General features: G+C 33.9%; 1 protein-coding gene across 1 annotated transcript in view; it reads left to right on the top strand.

Moving 5' to 3' along the window:
* LOC148941019 (uncharacterized) overlaps window positions 1–16,441 on the top strand; it is a 45,559-nt gene extending 29,118 nt beyond the window's left edge. The window contains exons 3-4 of the mRNA XM_089104848.1: window positions 10,289–10,370; window positions 14,369–16,441. Coding sequence (XP_088960974.1) covers window positions 10,289–10,370; window positions 14,369–14,454 — 168 coding nt within the window. The 3' untranslated portion in view covers window positions 14,455–16,441. The remainder of the gene's footprint in view (window positions 1–10,288; window positions 10,371–14,368) is intronic.
* Window positions 16,442–16,690: the final 249 nt, after the last annotated feature.

Below are 16,690 nucleotides of genomic sequence, written 5' to 3'. Positions count from 1 at the left end.
ACATAGTATTGCAAGTGTCTACACAGAACCCAACCCAGTTCTCCGTAGGTATCTTTTTATCTTCAACAACTTTGCATAGCTGATTGAAAATAGTTTCTGCCTTCCCGTCGGAACACTCAACCATATCTAGAAGTTCAACTTGTACTTCGAAATCCTTATTGCAGAACAAAACTGCAATTGCAAGTTGTTTTTTTACTGCCACATCAGTTGTTTCATCAATACTGATAGAAAAAGGTGTCAATCTCAAATGGTCACACAGTACTTAATTGTAGTGCGGTCCTAATGCCCGTCTGATCATATTTGTCACATTTTGCTTGCCCAGCCTAATTTTTTCAACAACAGCCTTGTGTGGCAAACTTTTCAGAAAAGGTACAAGAGTTTCTACAAATCATAAAGGCAGATTGTTTTCGACAATGAAAGCAGCCAACTTGGCCTTTAGGCTTTCTTCTTCGTTTTTGTCTGTGGTAAGGACATGATCAATCCTTGTAGTGAGCTTTCTTGGAGCCTCTAATTTCCTTACACTTTCACTGTGCTTTGCACTCTTTGCATATTTTCGGAGTTCGGATTTACCACAACACAAGGACTGACTGCAGTGCAAACAGAAAGCCTTTTCATCAGAAGACTTGTCCTTTGCAAGCCACCCTTTATATTCAGGGACGTTCAGCCAGCTGTGTCTGAATTTGGCTTTTTTCTTCTTAGCCTTCTTTCTTGGGAAGGGTTTTTTCTTCTCCTTTTCTATTCCGCCTTTCTTCTCCACTAAGATATTCAATGTCAGTATCAGAAGATGACGAGCTGTCCGACATGATGGTACTTCCTGCAAGCAGACTTGATAAGTAAAACGTAATAATTGTATTAGAGCAAAGGATCTATAAAGTATGCTTAACTTCAAAAAGAAAGAAATTCACTGTCTCTTCACTGTTGAAAGCTGGTCTTCTTAAATCAGAATTTCATTTTAACAGAGAAATTAGCAAAAGATGAACCTGTGAAGCACATTGAATAATTGTGTAGATGATATTGAATTAATCATGTAGATGATAGGTTTGCTGTTTTCAATACAGTTTGACTGAATAATTGTAGCTTTCTTAATCTCAATATTAAAAAAAAGAAAAGAAAAACGAATATGAATTAAATAGCCTATGACGCTTTTTGATATATTACAACAATACAATAGTGAGAGGAGCTTTAAAGGAAATTGAAACCATCTTGACCTTTTAAACCTTCCATGTAGGATATCCTAGTTATGGTCAGTCAGGAACTCTACTCTTTTGAGACTATTGCGCAATAGAGTCAACTCTGCCTGATAAGTGGATATGCTACTACTTAGTGAATGCCCAAAACGAGATACAGTTTCAGAGAGCTAATTTCAACTCAGGAGAAGATCTACCAATTTTTGTCCTAAGTGGAAGTTAGCTGTGCTTGGGAATAATTTCACTTTGGGCATTACTGACAAGAGACAGATTTTCTCATTAGAGGAAGTTTCCTAGGTTGGGTGGTGATCGCAAAATAGTAGAGTTCCTGACCGGTTAGCTATAGCCTACTGCTCAGAGAAACTCTTTTTTTTTTTCTCCTTCCATACCCCAGTTCCAGACAAATGCAGCCCATGCAGGGTACATGTAGGGTACATGTAGGCTATCCTGCTTGATGCAGAATCCATTTATTCTGTCCTGAGTGGCCATAGTGCTGCTCAGGATTGCTACGATGGTTCAAGTGTGCTTTGCAGATCAGTTCTGGACAAATTCTGGGTAATTTCTCTGTTAGAATTAAACTTGACTTCAAGAAGATTGCCAAAATTGCCAGTCTTTTACCGATCTACATACATAGACCCAGACCCAACTTGCATTCTTCTTTTGAGTAGGCTATTTTAAGATTTTAAAACATTCTGAACCTGTGAAGCACATGGTGTCACTAAACCATGTTGGCCTAGCTCTCCTGTAGGCTACTATGTTGGCAATAGACTTTCTAATCTTATACTGCCATTGGAAAAAATTCTCACCTCAACTTTCCTCAGATCTTGGAATTAACTGAAATATCAGATCAGATTGAAGCACAGCATGTGTAAATTTTCAAAAATTGTGCCTTGTCAAACTTTCGCCGCTAACGCTAATGACTTTCTGAAAATCCCTAACAGAATTGGCCTTCTAATTTTACTAGTTTGAAAATCCTTTTTTATTGGAGTTGGAGACTCCAGTAGTCTAGAAAAATACACAAATCTGAAAAATATCCGTTTTTTACTGAAAATCTGACAAAATTCCGAAGTCCGACACGATGTTTTTTTGTCCGACAAGAGGGCCGAAAATCCGACAATGTCGGAAAAATCCGACAAAGTGGAAGCACTGCCTGTTTGTCTCTAACCTGTCCTGTAATGTATTAATGTCTTCAGCATTTAAAAGCGTTTTCAGCATCACAAGACAAGAGAAATAAAGATGCTATTATTAGCTTAATATGTTATGCGTTACATCCTGTTGTACGAATGTCTATCAAACGAAATTACCGGAAATCGTTTATTTTTTACGGGGAAAGAGTACTTTTTGAAAAGTATTTAACAAGTACTGTTTTCTCAGAAAGTACATCTTTTATAAAAAAAAATAGTATTAAAATAGTACTTTGGTACTTCCGTAGCAACCTTGAGTAGATGCCTTCAAAAATAAGTAGAGAGTAAGTAGATTTAATATTTGAAAGTAGAAAAGTTCAAAAATAAATATTCTACTGCCAAAATCAGTAGAAGTGGAATCACAGATGACGAGCCCAAGATGACAGTTTTTATCTTTAAGAAACAGATCAGCCGGGATAAAGGTTGAAGCCCGAAGGTCGATATCGGTAAGAAAAAGAGAGAAAAAACGAGAAAAAAACGGCGGCGTAATAGTGACGCCGCCGCCGGTAGAATCAGCGGCGGCGCGCCGTCTTTTTTTTTTTCGGCGGCGCGCCGCTGATTTTCTGCGCGGCTTCGGGGTCTAGTCACAAGCATAAGTGACCTTTAAACTAATATTCTTCAAGGTTGCATATTCAAGCTAAATCAATATATTTAGTTGTTGGTATTGTTTTAGTTCCTATCAAAGACTGCAAAATATCAAGATGGATTTTTTTTTCACATTACGTTCTTATGTTTGTGTCCTAAACGGTGGAAAATTTTGAAATAAAAAACAAATATCCAATGTATATATATATAAATAAATATATATATATATATATATATATATATATATATATATATATATATATATATATATATATATATATATATATATATATATATATATATATATATATATATATATATATATATATATATATATATATATATATATATATATATATATATATATATATATATATATATATACATATATATATATATATACATAATAATAACAATTTTATTTCAACCCTTCATACAAATACAGTGTAAATGCTCGAAGGAGCAATAAAAATGAAAGAAAACACAACAAAAAAAATCACAAAATACTACAAAACAAAATCAAACTGTGATAACTATGGAAGAGTGAAAAACAAACGAAATCAAAATCACGATTTTACTGCACAAGACTAGCCAATGGAAAGTCGTGGACTGTTCTGTTTCGACTTTTGAAACGGGTAGACAACTCATCCATTTTCTTACTTATCTCAAAAATATGGTACCTCTGCGAAACAATAGAGTTTCTGAACCATACGGGAATTCCCAACAAATATTTGCAATAGGCTACCCAGGAAAATTTGAACGAAATTGTTTATGTTTGGTTTTACTAAAGCAATTCCATAAAGGGGCTAAAACAAGACATGTGGCCTGAACATGGCGTTACAGAGCCGACCAAAAGTAATTTTGTCAAATTGGCACTTAGTTCGTGCTAGCATACCGTAAGTTTTCCGCAGTTTTTCTTTAAGTGCCGCAATAACTAGATTTTTAGTAGCTTTCATGGAATTCCCATATCGGAGTCCGAGATGCTCAAACTAATTCTTTTGGACAACTGTCTTTCCGCAAATATCAACAACACGATTTGGCAATGTTTCGTCGTTCAAAACGACGAATTCAGTCTTAGACGGCTCTATTGCTAGCTCAATATCTCCAAGTTCAAATTCAAATTCATTTAATTCAAAAACAAGACATAGATCTCGTGGGCAAAGCCCAAATATGATGTCTCTTAGTCATAAATAGCAAAATAAAGCTGTCTGATTAAACTTCGTTAGGATAAATAAACTAAAGGATAAAAACACTTGAGATTGAGAATAAAATTGTCTGATAAAACTTCGTCAGGATAAAATAAACTAAAGAATAAAAGCACTAGAGATCATTGTAATAATTCACAAAGCTTGACACAAAGCTTTTACTGTAGCGCATGGTGTTAGTGTAGACTGGGGTCAGTTTCGGAACCTTCTTAGCCACTTCCCTGGGGTGACGAGATCTTATAGGGACATAAGGTGGGGGAAGGAATGATCGGTAGATGGGATATTGGAGGGAGGAGCCAAATCTTTGGCACAATTTTTCTCGGCGGGAAGAAAGGGATTCCAGTTTAAATTCTCTGAGGTAAAAGGAGTAAGGTAGAAGGGAACCGCCATAAATGATTTGCAGTGATCTCTTCTGGACGCGTTCTATTTTATCAGTTTAATCCTGGGTAAGGGCAAAGTGCCAAACCGGACAAGCCTATTCAACTAAGGGTCGGATGAAAGTGCAAAATATTAGTTTCAGCTTGTCCTTAGGAACTCGAAATTTTTTCAGTGTTTTTAGCATTTGGAGTGCGCCGTTAGCTTTTTTTTACAATTGTCTTTGTATTCTCCCGCGATGAGAGGTCAGAAGAGATCACCACACCAAGTAAAGTTCTTTTATGACTTATTAGCTCGGAAGCGATAGGAGGTTCTAAAGAAGGTTGAGTATTCCGAAGAAAAGAAAATGTCGTGACCGAGCATTTGTCTTTATTCACGACCATGTTTAGTTCAGCCGCTTCTGAGGTAACTTGGTTGATGAAACCAGATCCATTGCTTTTCGAATCCTCAGATACGACTTCCGTTAAGGACAAGTCGTCAACGTATTTCCATCTGTCCTCCAGCTCAGCAGCAATTTCATTTATCATGAGGAGGAAGCCCAGCGGCCCGATCACAGTTCCTTGTGGAATTCCACAAAAAACTGTCAAAGAAGTGGAAAATTGGTCTTTATACTTTACAGTTTGTTCTCTATTTATTAAGAAGCTCTTGATGGTTTTAATAATAAAGCTGGGTATATTTTTAGTTCGCCATTTTCTCTAAAAGGAATTTGTTATCAACAAGGTCAAATGCTTTTCTGAAACCAATTGCAATTAAATTTATCCATTTTCCAGGTTCATCCCGGTGTTTTAAAACAAAATCAATTAAATTAACGAGGTAATGAAGTGTCGAACACTTAGGGATGTTACCAAATTGCTTTCGATCAGTTACTTTCAAAAGATATTTTTTCAGCCATGTGGCAACAGAGCTCGTATATTCTGCTAAAAACTGACGTAACTGTGATCGGCCGGACACCAGAGAAATCATTAGCTGCTAACCAAGTGCAGACGACATGGCATTAATAGCTTTCGGTAGAGATTCTAGATTATCACTTATCAAATGTAGATCATGTGCGCAAAATTGATGACTAGCCTCAATTCCATCTTCTATCAAAAACTCTTCTATCGATTTTGTCGTAGAACGTGCTGCATTGTTAAATATCACAGAATTGATTACTGAGCCTTATTTAACACATCTACGTATCTCTATAGGTCCAAAAAGCTGTCCTGCAGACCGAATTCTTACTTGAGATTTTGGATACCATTGCCACAGACGTTTACAGACAAAGAGATAAACTCCTGCCCTTAGTAGTGATTGGACTACTTGTGAATGTAGGACAAAACCAAACGCCTTAGATATGTCTATTGCGCAGACTAATAACAGAGTTTTTCGTTTCTTAAACTTTTCAACAATTGAAATAGAAATCGCATGTGCATTCTGAACACCAAAACTGGACCGGAAACCGAACTGATTGTCACCCACATCCGCTCGCGCACAGTATCTTCTATGGCACAGTATCTTCTATCGCACAGTATGGCACAGTATCTTCTCCAGTAACTTTGCTTGAACTGAAAAAATAGTGATGGGCCTGTACGATCTTTAGGGCCTTTCCCCTTCTTATGCATACAAATAACAACCCCCTGACACAAACCTTGTGGGACAGACTGTTGTGGTACTATCGCTTGGAACAATAAAGCTACAGTTTAGGGGTACCATATCTCTGATGTTCCGGCTGAATACCCTCTGCCCCAGGTGATTTTCCTAGAGGAAGACGACGAGCAAAAGATACAACAACGACGGGGTAATAGTAAGCCAGTTACTGCATTAGTTTAGTCGATCAAAATGCTGCAATAGAATGTCCCGGAAATTATTTTCTAATGATGAAGGATCAGCCGCAAATGAAGAAAATTGTTCAAACCATCTAGTTATTCCAATGCTATCGGGCGGTGACGAAAAACAACGGATAAGTTGAGACACTTCTCGCCATAGTTGATGAGGATTATTTTTTATTTCCCGCGATAGCTCCTTAACCCGACTTCTGTTCCAAGATTTCACCTTCTTTTGATATTGGTGTTTACTCGACTTCATAATTTTGAAAACCCATCCTGATCGGGGTCTTTCACAGTCAACCCAGATTTGTCTCCAAAACACTTGGCAAGACTTTTCAACCTTCAAAACAGAAAAATTCAACCAGCCTCTCTTACGGGTATTTAGCTTTATTTTTTTTTCGACGGAACTGCAACGGATGCAGCCGTTTTCATACTATGCACCAATTCTAGTAAATAACAATTCAAATGCAGAAGCCGGTCAGACTTTACCGTCGAAAGCAAATGAAACGCAGCCCTTATCTCATCTAAGTACGAATCAAGTTGCATCTTTCTGTTCAGTGAACCACTTGGGTCTAGAAGGAGCATATGTCTCAATAGAACTGAGTGGTAGATGAAACTCAAGATACGAATAGTCACTTAAAAGAAAGTCGTCAGAAACTTCAACTATCTGCGGCTGGAGATCCCCCATATCAGTAAACACTAAATCTAGATCAGAAGTGCTACCACTATTATGTACATAGGTAAACGATCTATTTTTCTGTAGACAAAAGAAACTTTGCGGCAATGTAGCATTTAACATTTGTGAGTGACCAATGGTATTATCATTAATGCCTGTATTAAAATCACCAATGTCAACAATATCACCAATCAATGTCTGTAATAACTCAAGCTTTACGGGTTCGATCTATTCTTTCAAGTAGTTTGGACAATGACGAGCAAGCAGACGCAAACTTCGGACTCGATCGATCATTTCTATAATTTGTAGGTGTATAAACACAAAAAGCAATAAAACCACTAAATACTACCGCAAGACATCATTAGACTCAAACAGATTACATTTATAATTATTTCTAACAGCTATCATTAAGCCCCCCGAGGATCAACCCCCAGTACTTTTAGCTGGGCGCACACAAAACTGACTATAAGTCTTGCGCTATTATCTTCATTAAGCATATGCTCATTAACACAAATTATATCGAAAGCACCATAAAATATTTGAAGTATACTTCAAATAGTTTATATGATAGTTTATATGAAGTTTTTATAAGTAGTTTAGTTTTGAAGTTTTCAGTTTATATGAAGTTTAAAATAGTTTTTTTAATAGTTTATATGAAGTGTATATATATATATATATATATATATATATATATATATATATATATATATATATATATATATATATATATATATATATATATATATATATATATATATATATATATATATATTTATATTTATATATATTTATATATATATATATATATATATATATATATATATATATATATATATATATATATATATATATATATATATATATATATATATATATATATATATATATATATATATATATATATATATATATATATATATATATATATATATATATATATATATATATATATATATATATATACCTACGAATTAATTTCATTTTTTAATATAAAAATTATTGCTTTCTGAGTCTCGTTTGTTTTTGGAGTATGGACACCGGAATTGTGAAATTTTAACAGTAAATTCTTCACATGAGCTGCTTCTTGTTCTTAATAGTATAAAATAAAAAAAAAACAAGTTTTTTAAACTGAAAGTAAGGAGCGACGTTAAAACTTAAAACGAACAGAAATGATTCCGTATATGAAAGGGGATGACCCCTCCTCAGCGCCTCGCTATTTACACTAAAGTTTTTTCATTGTTTTAAAAATTAGAGTGGTGAAAAAGAGTCAAACCTTAGCGTAAAGAGCTAGGCGTTGAGGAGGGGACAGTCCCTTTCGTATACGAAATAATTTCTGGTCGTTTTAAGTTTTATTGTCACTCCATACTTTCAGTTTAAAAAACTTGTTTTTTTTTTTTTAATTTATGATCGTTTTTTAGTTAATACAGCTTTTATTTGCATAAAAATTTACTTTTCTTTTGCTAAATGGATGTCTTTACAAATTAACCTTCGTAACTAACTGCTATATTCGTCTATTTTTCTTCTGGCAAAAAATACAAAGTTGCAGATTTTTGTAGATATGAGCTTGAAACCTTTGTAATAGGTTTTTCTGATACGCTGAATCTAACGGTGTGATTTTCAATAAAATTATTTTACTTGTAGGGGATGTTTCCCCCCTTTGTAAAAAATAAAGTAAATTTTCTCAGGCTCGTAGCCTTTGATGAGTAATACTAAACTTAATAAAATTTATATATTTAGAATCAGCATCATAAACACATTCTTTTGATACATTTATTGACATCAAAATTCCGTTTTTTAAAGTTTCAATTACTATTGAGCCGTATCACATATTTTTTTATTGTTTTTTTTTAATACGTGTAAGTTATTACGTATATAAGGGGGTTCTCCCCCTAGTCAATACCACGCTCTTTACGTTAAAAGTTAAATAAATTTTAATTCACAAACCCCTGAATCACAAAGGCCGTTTAATTAGAATAGATAGCTCTTTGAAAGCACTAAAAACAACTGTAGCGTAAAGAGCGAGGTATTGACTTGGGGGAGAACCCCCTCACATACGTTATAATTTCTGTTCGTTTTAAGTTCTAGTGTTCCTTCTTACTTTCAGTTGAAAAAACTTGTTTTTTTTTATTTAATTTCTGATCGTTTTTTAAATAATGCTTGGAAATCCGGCGCCCCCTTCATAGAAATGTCCCTTACCCCAAAGAAACATCCTCCACGGAAAGATTCTCCAGAGTAACCCCCGCCTCGATCCCCCCCCCCTCCAGAAAAAATCCTTCCTGAAAATGTCTGTATACTTCCCAATAACCAATAAATAATGCTGGCAAGTCCGGCGCCCCCTTCATGGCAATTTCCCTTCCCCCATGAAAACTTCCTTCATGGATAGATCCTCCAATATAACCCCCGACCCACCCTTCCCTCCCACTACCAGAAAAAAACCTCCTGAAAACTTCTGTATACTTCCCAGTAACCAATACTATATGTTAACATTGGGTAAAGTTCATAACTTTTAGCCCTCCCCTGGGGACTTCGGGGGATTAAGTAATCCTAATAGACATATTTATCATATTTTCGACCCTGCTGAACAAAATGGCTATCTCAAAGTTTTGATTGGGTGACTTTGGGAAAAAATGAGCATGGGAGGGGGCCTAGTTGCCCTCCATTTTTTTTTGGTCACTTAAAAAGGGAACTAGAACTTTTAATTTCTGATCCAATGAGTCCTCCTACGATATTCTAGGACCACTGGGTCGAGACGATCACCCCTGGGGAAAAAAAAACAAATAAACACGCATCCGTGATCTTTGTTTTGGCTAAAAATACAAATTCCATATTTTTGCATATAGGAGCTTGAAACCTCTACAGTAGTGTTCTCTGGTATGCTAAATCTGATGGTGTGATTTTCCTTAAGGTTCTATAACTTTTAGTGGGTGTTTCCCCCTTTTTTTTAAAATCAGGCAAATTTTCTCAGGCGCGTAACTTTTGATGGGTAGAATTAAACTTGATTAAAGTTATATATCTGAAATTAGCATTGAAATCTAATTCTTTTGATATATCTATTGGTATCAAAAACCCGTTTTCTAGAGTTTCAGTTACCATTGAGCCGGGTCGCTCCTTACTTACAGTTCGTTACCACGAACTGTTTGAAATGCTTCAAATTTAATAGTAAACATTTTACTATTTATATTTACTTTATTTACTTTTTTGTATTTATTTTAATATTAACTTTATTTACTTTTTTACATCTACTTTAATAGTAAAGGTGTTTATCCTCTAGTTGATTCGTGAACTATCGGAAATTGCAAACGAGGATTCCTCTGAAGACCTAAAAGCATTTGAGGACAGTACTGTTCTAGAAGGTAAGGTCGAAGAAATTTATAAAATTGCGGGTGTTGATAAATAATGGGGGGTTGGGGATAAGGAGCTCCCTAACCATGGGAAGTTAAACCTAGTTTAAAAAGGGTTATTCTCTATTATTTTATTGTATTCTTTATTAGAAACTAATACGTTATGTGTTGGGTTGCTTGGTAAGTATACTTTCGAAACAGATTGAGCTTGACGGATTTAAAAACCATAATAATTTTATGAATTTTTGTTTTGCTTCGGGATCATTGTACTGTGGAGTTTCATTGTGATAGAAATATTAAAAAAAAAATTTTTTTTTTTTGGGGGGGGGGTACACGGTTCGACATTTTTATTAATTATAAAATATACCTGTTGTTTTGTTTTTTATGTTTTTTTCCTTTTATGTTTTTTTACTTTCTTCTTGTTAGTAGCACACCCTCTCAAGCAGCGCTTTTGGTGTGCTACCGATTGATTTCGTCTGTGGTGTTTTGATAATAAATTATTATTACTACTACTACTGCTATTATTATGAATTTTTTGCTAATCAAAATCAGCGTTTAAAGGGAGTCAGGTGGGTGTGTTTGTCGAGTCTTTTAGTGCAAACATCTCCCGGTGGCGTGAAATAGATTGACGAGGAGCATTTTTTACCACTCTTCCCAAGTTATTTTTGTCTCCCTCCACTGGATTAGAAAATTACTTTTCTGAATTTTCATTAAGAATATGAAAGAGCTACCAAATCGCCCCCACCCTAGATTTTGAAAATACATTTAATCCCCTCTCCTCGCACATTAATGAATTGACACCACTAACTTTTTCTTAAAGATCATGACAGCTTTACGTGCCTAATGCCCAGACCCCTTTTCATTAGTCACAATTATCATTAAACCAAAATTATGCACGACTATAGCGTTGTGCACACCATCCATAATTTCTCGAGTTGAACATTATTCAATTCTTAATCCATATAATTCTTGATTGGCTGCTAAAGGGCTTGGCACATGTAGCTGATTTCGGAAACTGATTTCCAAATCAACGCCGATTTTAAAAGAAATCGGCGTCGATTTAAGCTTGAAAAATTTTCTCGTTTTCGGCGCCGATTTTTATCATGATAATCACAAAAAAATATAGGGATACAAATAAATAGTCAGCCTTAGATGTATGTGATGAAAGACCCCCCGCTATTAAGATAAAAAATAAACTAAAAATTAAGCTGAGATCGATCATACAACCTTTAATAAACTCCAGTTGACTATTTATGTCCATGATTTTTTGTTTTGAAAATTTTGCGCAATAAATTTTTCTTTCAACAAATTTTTCTTACCGCTAACGTTTGTCAACTGATGCTGAAATCAGTTCCCGAAATCAGCTACGTGTGCCCAGCCCTTGAGAGTCAAGAGTTAACGGATAATATTTTGAAACTAGAAAAGATGAAAGCTTAAAACAATAGTTTATCTACCTTTAATACGAATCTGATAAAGATAAGAAGATATTGCGTTAGTAAAAAATAGTTGGGTACAGATTAGTGTTGGTACTAGCCTTTCAAAACCGGTTTCTTCCAATTTAAGCTGATTTAAGTTTTTGTTAACGTTAAAATAAAAAAAAATCCATATCATTCATGACACTTTTTCATCGACATAAGTGACTATGGTCTGGCTCGATCATGAATCTTCATATATTTTACCCTTTTCCTGTTTGTTTCTGGTTCTAACCCCCTGCTCCCAATACTTCCTGTGTGCATGTTTTTTTTACTACGTTGTATTGTATGTAATATTCCAAAAACAGTTTTTTGTCTTTGAAATCAATGCTACACCTAATCCTAAGAGTAACTGTTCGGCCCTGTCTCAACAAAAAAACATAATCTACCCAGCATTATCTATCCACGTCCTTTTATGGCATCTACTAAACACCAAATAAAAAAAGTTAAGGCTTAGAAATAAGAGTAACTGGTAAAGCAGTCAAGGATAGGTTTTGGCCCGATGGTTCCTTGCTCATCGGTGCTTTATGCACTTAAATGTAACTATCGAAAGGTAACCAGATAATCAGTTACCTATAGCTAACTATAGTAAAAATTAAGGTCCACTAGATGCATCAGCATAATTTCCTCATTGCACCATACTGGCATAGTTCCTCTGAAGTAGATTGAATATGGTGTTATCATTTGGTTATTTGAAAAAGAGACAAGTATTTTTAACTGAGCCCTCATTTATATGTGAATCCTCCATTAAAGGGATGGGATAAATATCCTCCAGAGCCACTGATGGTACGTCGAAAGGAAGTTTCACTTGATGGGTGTTCTACAGAAACGAGTGGCAAGCCTGCTACCCAGCCTAGCAGTAGCAGGAATCGATCCCCGGGCCCTGTATTTCTAGGCAGATCATCAATCCACTTTGCTACCTCTGGGTCTCCTTGATGAGTTCTGTGTTATAAAACTCAGCCGGATGTTTGTCTTTGTTATCAAATCTCTGGCTGATTATTTCTGGTGGGAGAGGGGTCAGGGAGATTGGGTTGCTTGGGAGGATCTTTCCATGCAGGGATTTTTCATGGGGGAAGAGAATTTTCATGAAAGGGGTGCTGGATTTTCTAGCATTATTTAAATAATAATAAGAAATCAAATTTAAAAAAATACAAGTTATTTCAACTGAAAGTAAGGAGTAACATTAAAACTTAAAACGAGCAGAAATTATTACATATATGAGAAAATTCATCCCCTCGTCAATACCTCACTCTTTACGCTAAAGTATTCTTAGTAATATCAAAAGAGCTATTTCTTCTAATTAAACGGCCTTTGTGATTCAGGAGTCATTCTTAAAGAATTGGAACAAAATTCAAATTTTAGTGTAAAGAGCGAGGTATTGATGAGGGGGCATATATGAGGAAGTTTACCTCCTTCTTCAATATCTCGTTCTATATGTTAAAGTTCAAATTTTGTTAAATAATGGCCAATATAAGCAATAATTTGTTTGTGCTATTTTCCAGCCGATCTTAGCATTTAATTTTATCTTAAGCAGCTCCATAAGTATCATTTTTATGTGATAATAAACCAAAGATAGTGTATGTCTTCGGCTTGTGGTTAAAATTAAAGAAAAAAAAACAAGATTTTTCCAACTGAAAGTAAGGAATAACATTAAAACTTAAACAGAACATAAATTATTACGTATATTTTTTAAAGATCTTTTCTTTCATTGATATCAGTCATTTGAGAATTCCTCAACTTTTAAATTTCATTTTCATAAGAATAGTTTCGACCACTTTGGCCGTTTTGGTACTATACCTTACAAAATTAGTTCTATAAGTATCGCTAATTTGTTACTTGGGAGAATCTTTCCATGGAGAAATTTCTCGTGGGGGAAGGGAATTTTCCATGGAGAGGGAGCTGGATTTTCCGGAATTTTAAAAAAAACGATCAGCAATTAAATAAAAAAACAAGCTGTTTCAACTGAAAGTAAGAAGCAACATTAAAATTTAAAACGACCAGAAAATATTCCATACATGAGATGGGTTGCCTCTCCTCAATAGCTCGCTCTTAAGCTCAAGTTTTTTTTTTTTTTTTTAGCTTTTAAAAGAGATTATTATTCTAATTAAACAACCTTTGGGATTCAGAAGTCATTCTTAAATAACTAGAACAAAAATCAAACTTAGGTTATCATAAGGTTATTATTAGTTAAAAAAAACTTATAATTAATATGTAAATTTCGTTTTAATTATTCATATACGGTGAGTCAAATTCAAAACCTTCATGAAAGGGGCTATCCCCTCCTCAACGGCCTGCTCTTTACGCTAAAGTTTTTTTTATTGTTTTATAAAGCAGAGTTGTGAGAAAGAGTCAAAGTTTAGTGTAAAGAGCGAGGCGTTGAGGATGGGACAGCCCTTTTCATATATGTAATAATTTCTGTTCATTTTAAGTTTTAATGTTGCTCCTTACTCTCAGTTAAAAAAAAATTGTTTCGTTATTTAATATAGTAATGAACTGAGTATAGAGTATTTTATAATAAAAGTCTTTTCTCCATTTTAGATCCGTTGAACGAACTACTGTCCAGATACTACGAAATATGGCTAAAAAGAAGAAGACAAAATGAAATAAATGAAATTGAAATGTGACAAATGTTCCTGAAGAGTTCCAACGTCCTTCGTAGCCATATTATCCATACATATTATGCATATTTTTTATTTTATTATCACCATGTACCTCTTTTACTTTTTATATAGGAGATAATTTTTGTACACCCTATTTTTGCTACAAACTTTACATATCATCAACCCAAATTCTACTCAGCATATCCATAACATGTAAAAGAGACCTATTTAACGTTAAAACAAATCTTAAATTCATTTTTTTTTTTGCCTTTCGATTGTAAAATTTATATAATTGAACAAGTAGATTATATTTGCTATTTTTCGAATACACAATTTTGGGGAACTTCAGGGCGAGACTTTAAATAAAGCACAAATCCGGGTGAAGATTTTAGCCCATGCCCTTTACTTCAAAGTTTCAAGATTTTCCGTAGTTTTCCTTATTATGTTTTTTACTCAAATTTACATGAGTTCCTGAATTTTCTTCTAATAACTTAATCTAATAATTTTTTGCAGCTATAATTTATCTATGTTTTTTTCCTATCAAAATGTCTCTCTGATATTGCAAAGGTAAAGAAGTAAAGAATACAGCATTAGACTTTACAGTTCCTACCAGCGGTGCTAATTTCCGTTTCATGACCCTTCAACCAGAAAGGGCAATTGGGGTTTGGGATATTGCAAAGGGCTACACAGTTAAATAGAAAATCAAATTCTGAGCCCTTAAGTCATCATTTTGTAGTATTAACATAAATAACTTTAAGTATTTTGAAAATGTTATTGTTGATCGGCCAGTTTGTAGGGTCAAATTAGAAAGTATTCTAAAAAAAATGAAAGCCTTTTATTGTAACTTGCGCTTTTGTAAATTTTTTTCTTCTTTTGTAGCATCAATGATTTTTATCTTCATTTTTGAATTATATGGATATGCTGGGTAAACTTATGAAATAAGAAATTTTTTGATTTTAATATCCTATTTTATTTGATATTTACTATTGATTTTAAAATTTATTCTGTGTTTTCAAATACTCTATTATTTATGCCGTTACCATACCCTTTTTCCTTAAATAACTTTTTACAAAGATTATGGCCAAGGACTGGAAAAGATAAATTAAAGTATTGTAGTTTTTAGAATTTATTTAAAGTTGTTCATTTCGGAATCAGTAAATCTTGACAATGTAATCATCAAATCGAACTTAATTTATTGATCTTTTTTCTGATTTTAATATATTTGTTTTAATTATTTTCTATTCTCTGTTTGTGTTACAATTGCTGTGCTCTCATAGTTTTCGTTTGTCTTTTGAATGGGTTGGTTTCAAGGCTTCCTTATAAGTTTTTCTTATAGGACGGGTAAGGTGGACACAAGAGGGGGAGCTTATACAAAATGTTTCGTGGGACTAAAGTTTAAAAGCAACAATTTTGCTAGAAGAACATTATATTTTCCAAAACACTCAACAATTTTTCTTTTTTTTGTAATTATTTTGCTTTCTGGGGGGAAAGGGATAAAGTTACTTTCTTCCCAACGTCCAATATAAATCTCAACCTATTAAAACTTTCAAAAATGTAATTGATTATCAAGGGTCAAATTTCATTACCAAATATTTAAATTATTACTAAAAAATGAACAAATCCTTCAAAACCTCATTAAAGTGGTTTTTTTGCCTAAAAAGTGTTACAAATGTGTCCTAAAATGTATTACACAGTTTTTCCCCTTTCATAGAGGTGAGGGTGTGGTTTCCCTCCTTCATTTTTTCAGCTGCCACCCATCCACTATTTTCAAAATTATAATTTGTCTAAATCTTATATGAATCAAAATTAAGTGTAAGAAACTCTGTGTATAGGGAGATGGGTAGCAATCACCTTCATTTGAACCTCTCTCTGATTATAATAAGAGTTGTCTGATATTCTTGTGTTGTTTTTGTGTTTCTTATCAATTTTTGTGTTTTTTGTGATTTTCTGAGTGTGTTTTTGTTTCAATCCTGTTTCTTATACTATTATTCTAGTCACATTAAACTCAAGTTAAAAAAAAATGTTTACAATGTTTAGCTGTTTACTTCAGCAAAGAACAACTTAATTTAGCAGCATGATATATAGAGTAGGAATCTATGGTAGTTTCGCGTCTGAACGAACCCTGAAGTTTTTTCTTTTCCTATGTACGTATTTGTTTCAAACGCCTAATAATAACTCTTATAAAAGGGACAGAATGAAGATAATATAGCCAAAAACTATTTTTTTTTTTACATAACCCATATTTTCATTTCGCGTTTTA

The sequence above is a fragment of the Artemia sp. Qi Xiang Cuo genome, chromosome 19, assembly GCF_049724085.1.
Source record: "Artemia sp. Qi Xiang Cuo chromosome 19, ASM4972408v1, whole genome shotgun sequence".
Classification (NCBI taxonomy): domain Eukaryota; kingdom Metazoa; phylum Arthropoda; class Branchiopoda; order Anostraca; family Artemiidae; genus Artemia; species Artemia sp. Qi Xiang Cuo.
The sequence above is the reverse complement of the archived record's forward strand: the minus strand, read 5'-3'. Positions and strand labels throughout refer to the sequence as shown.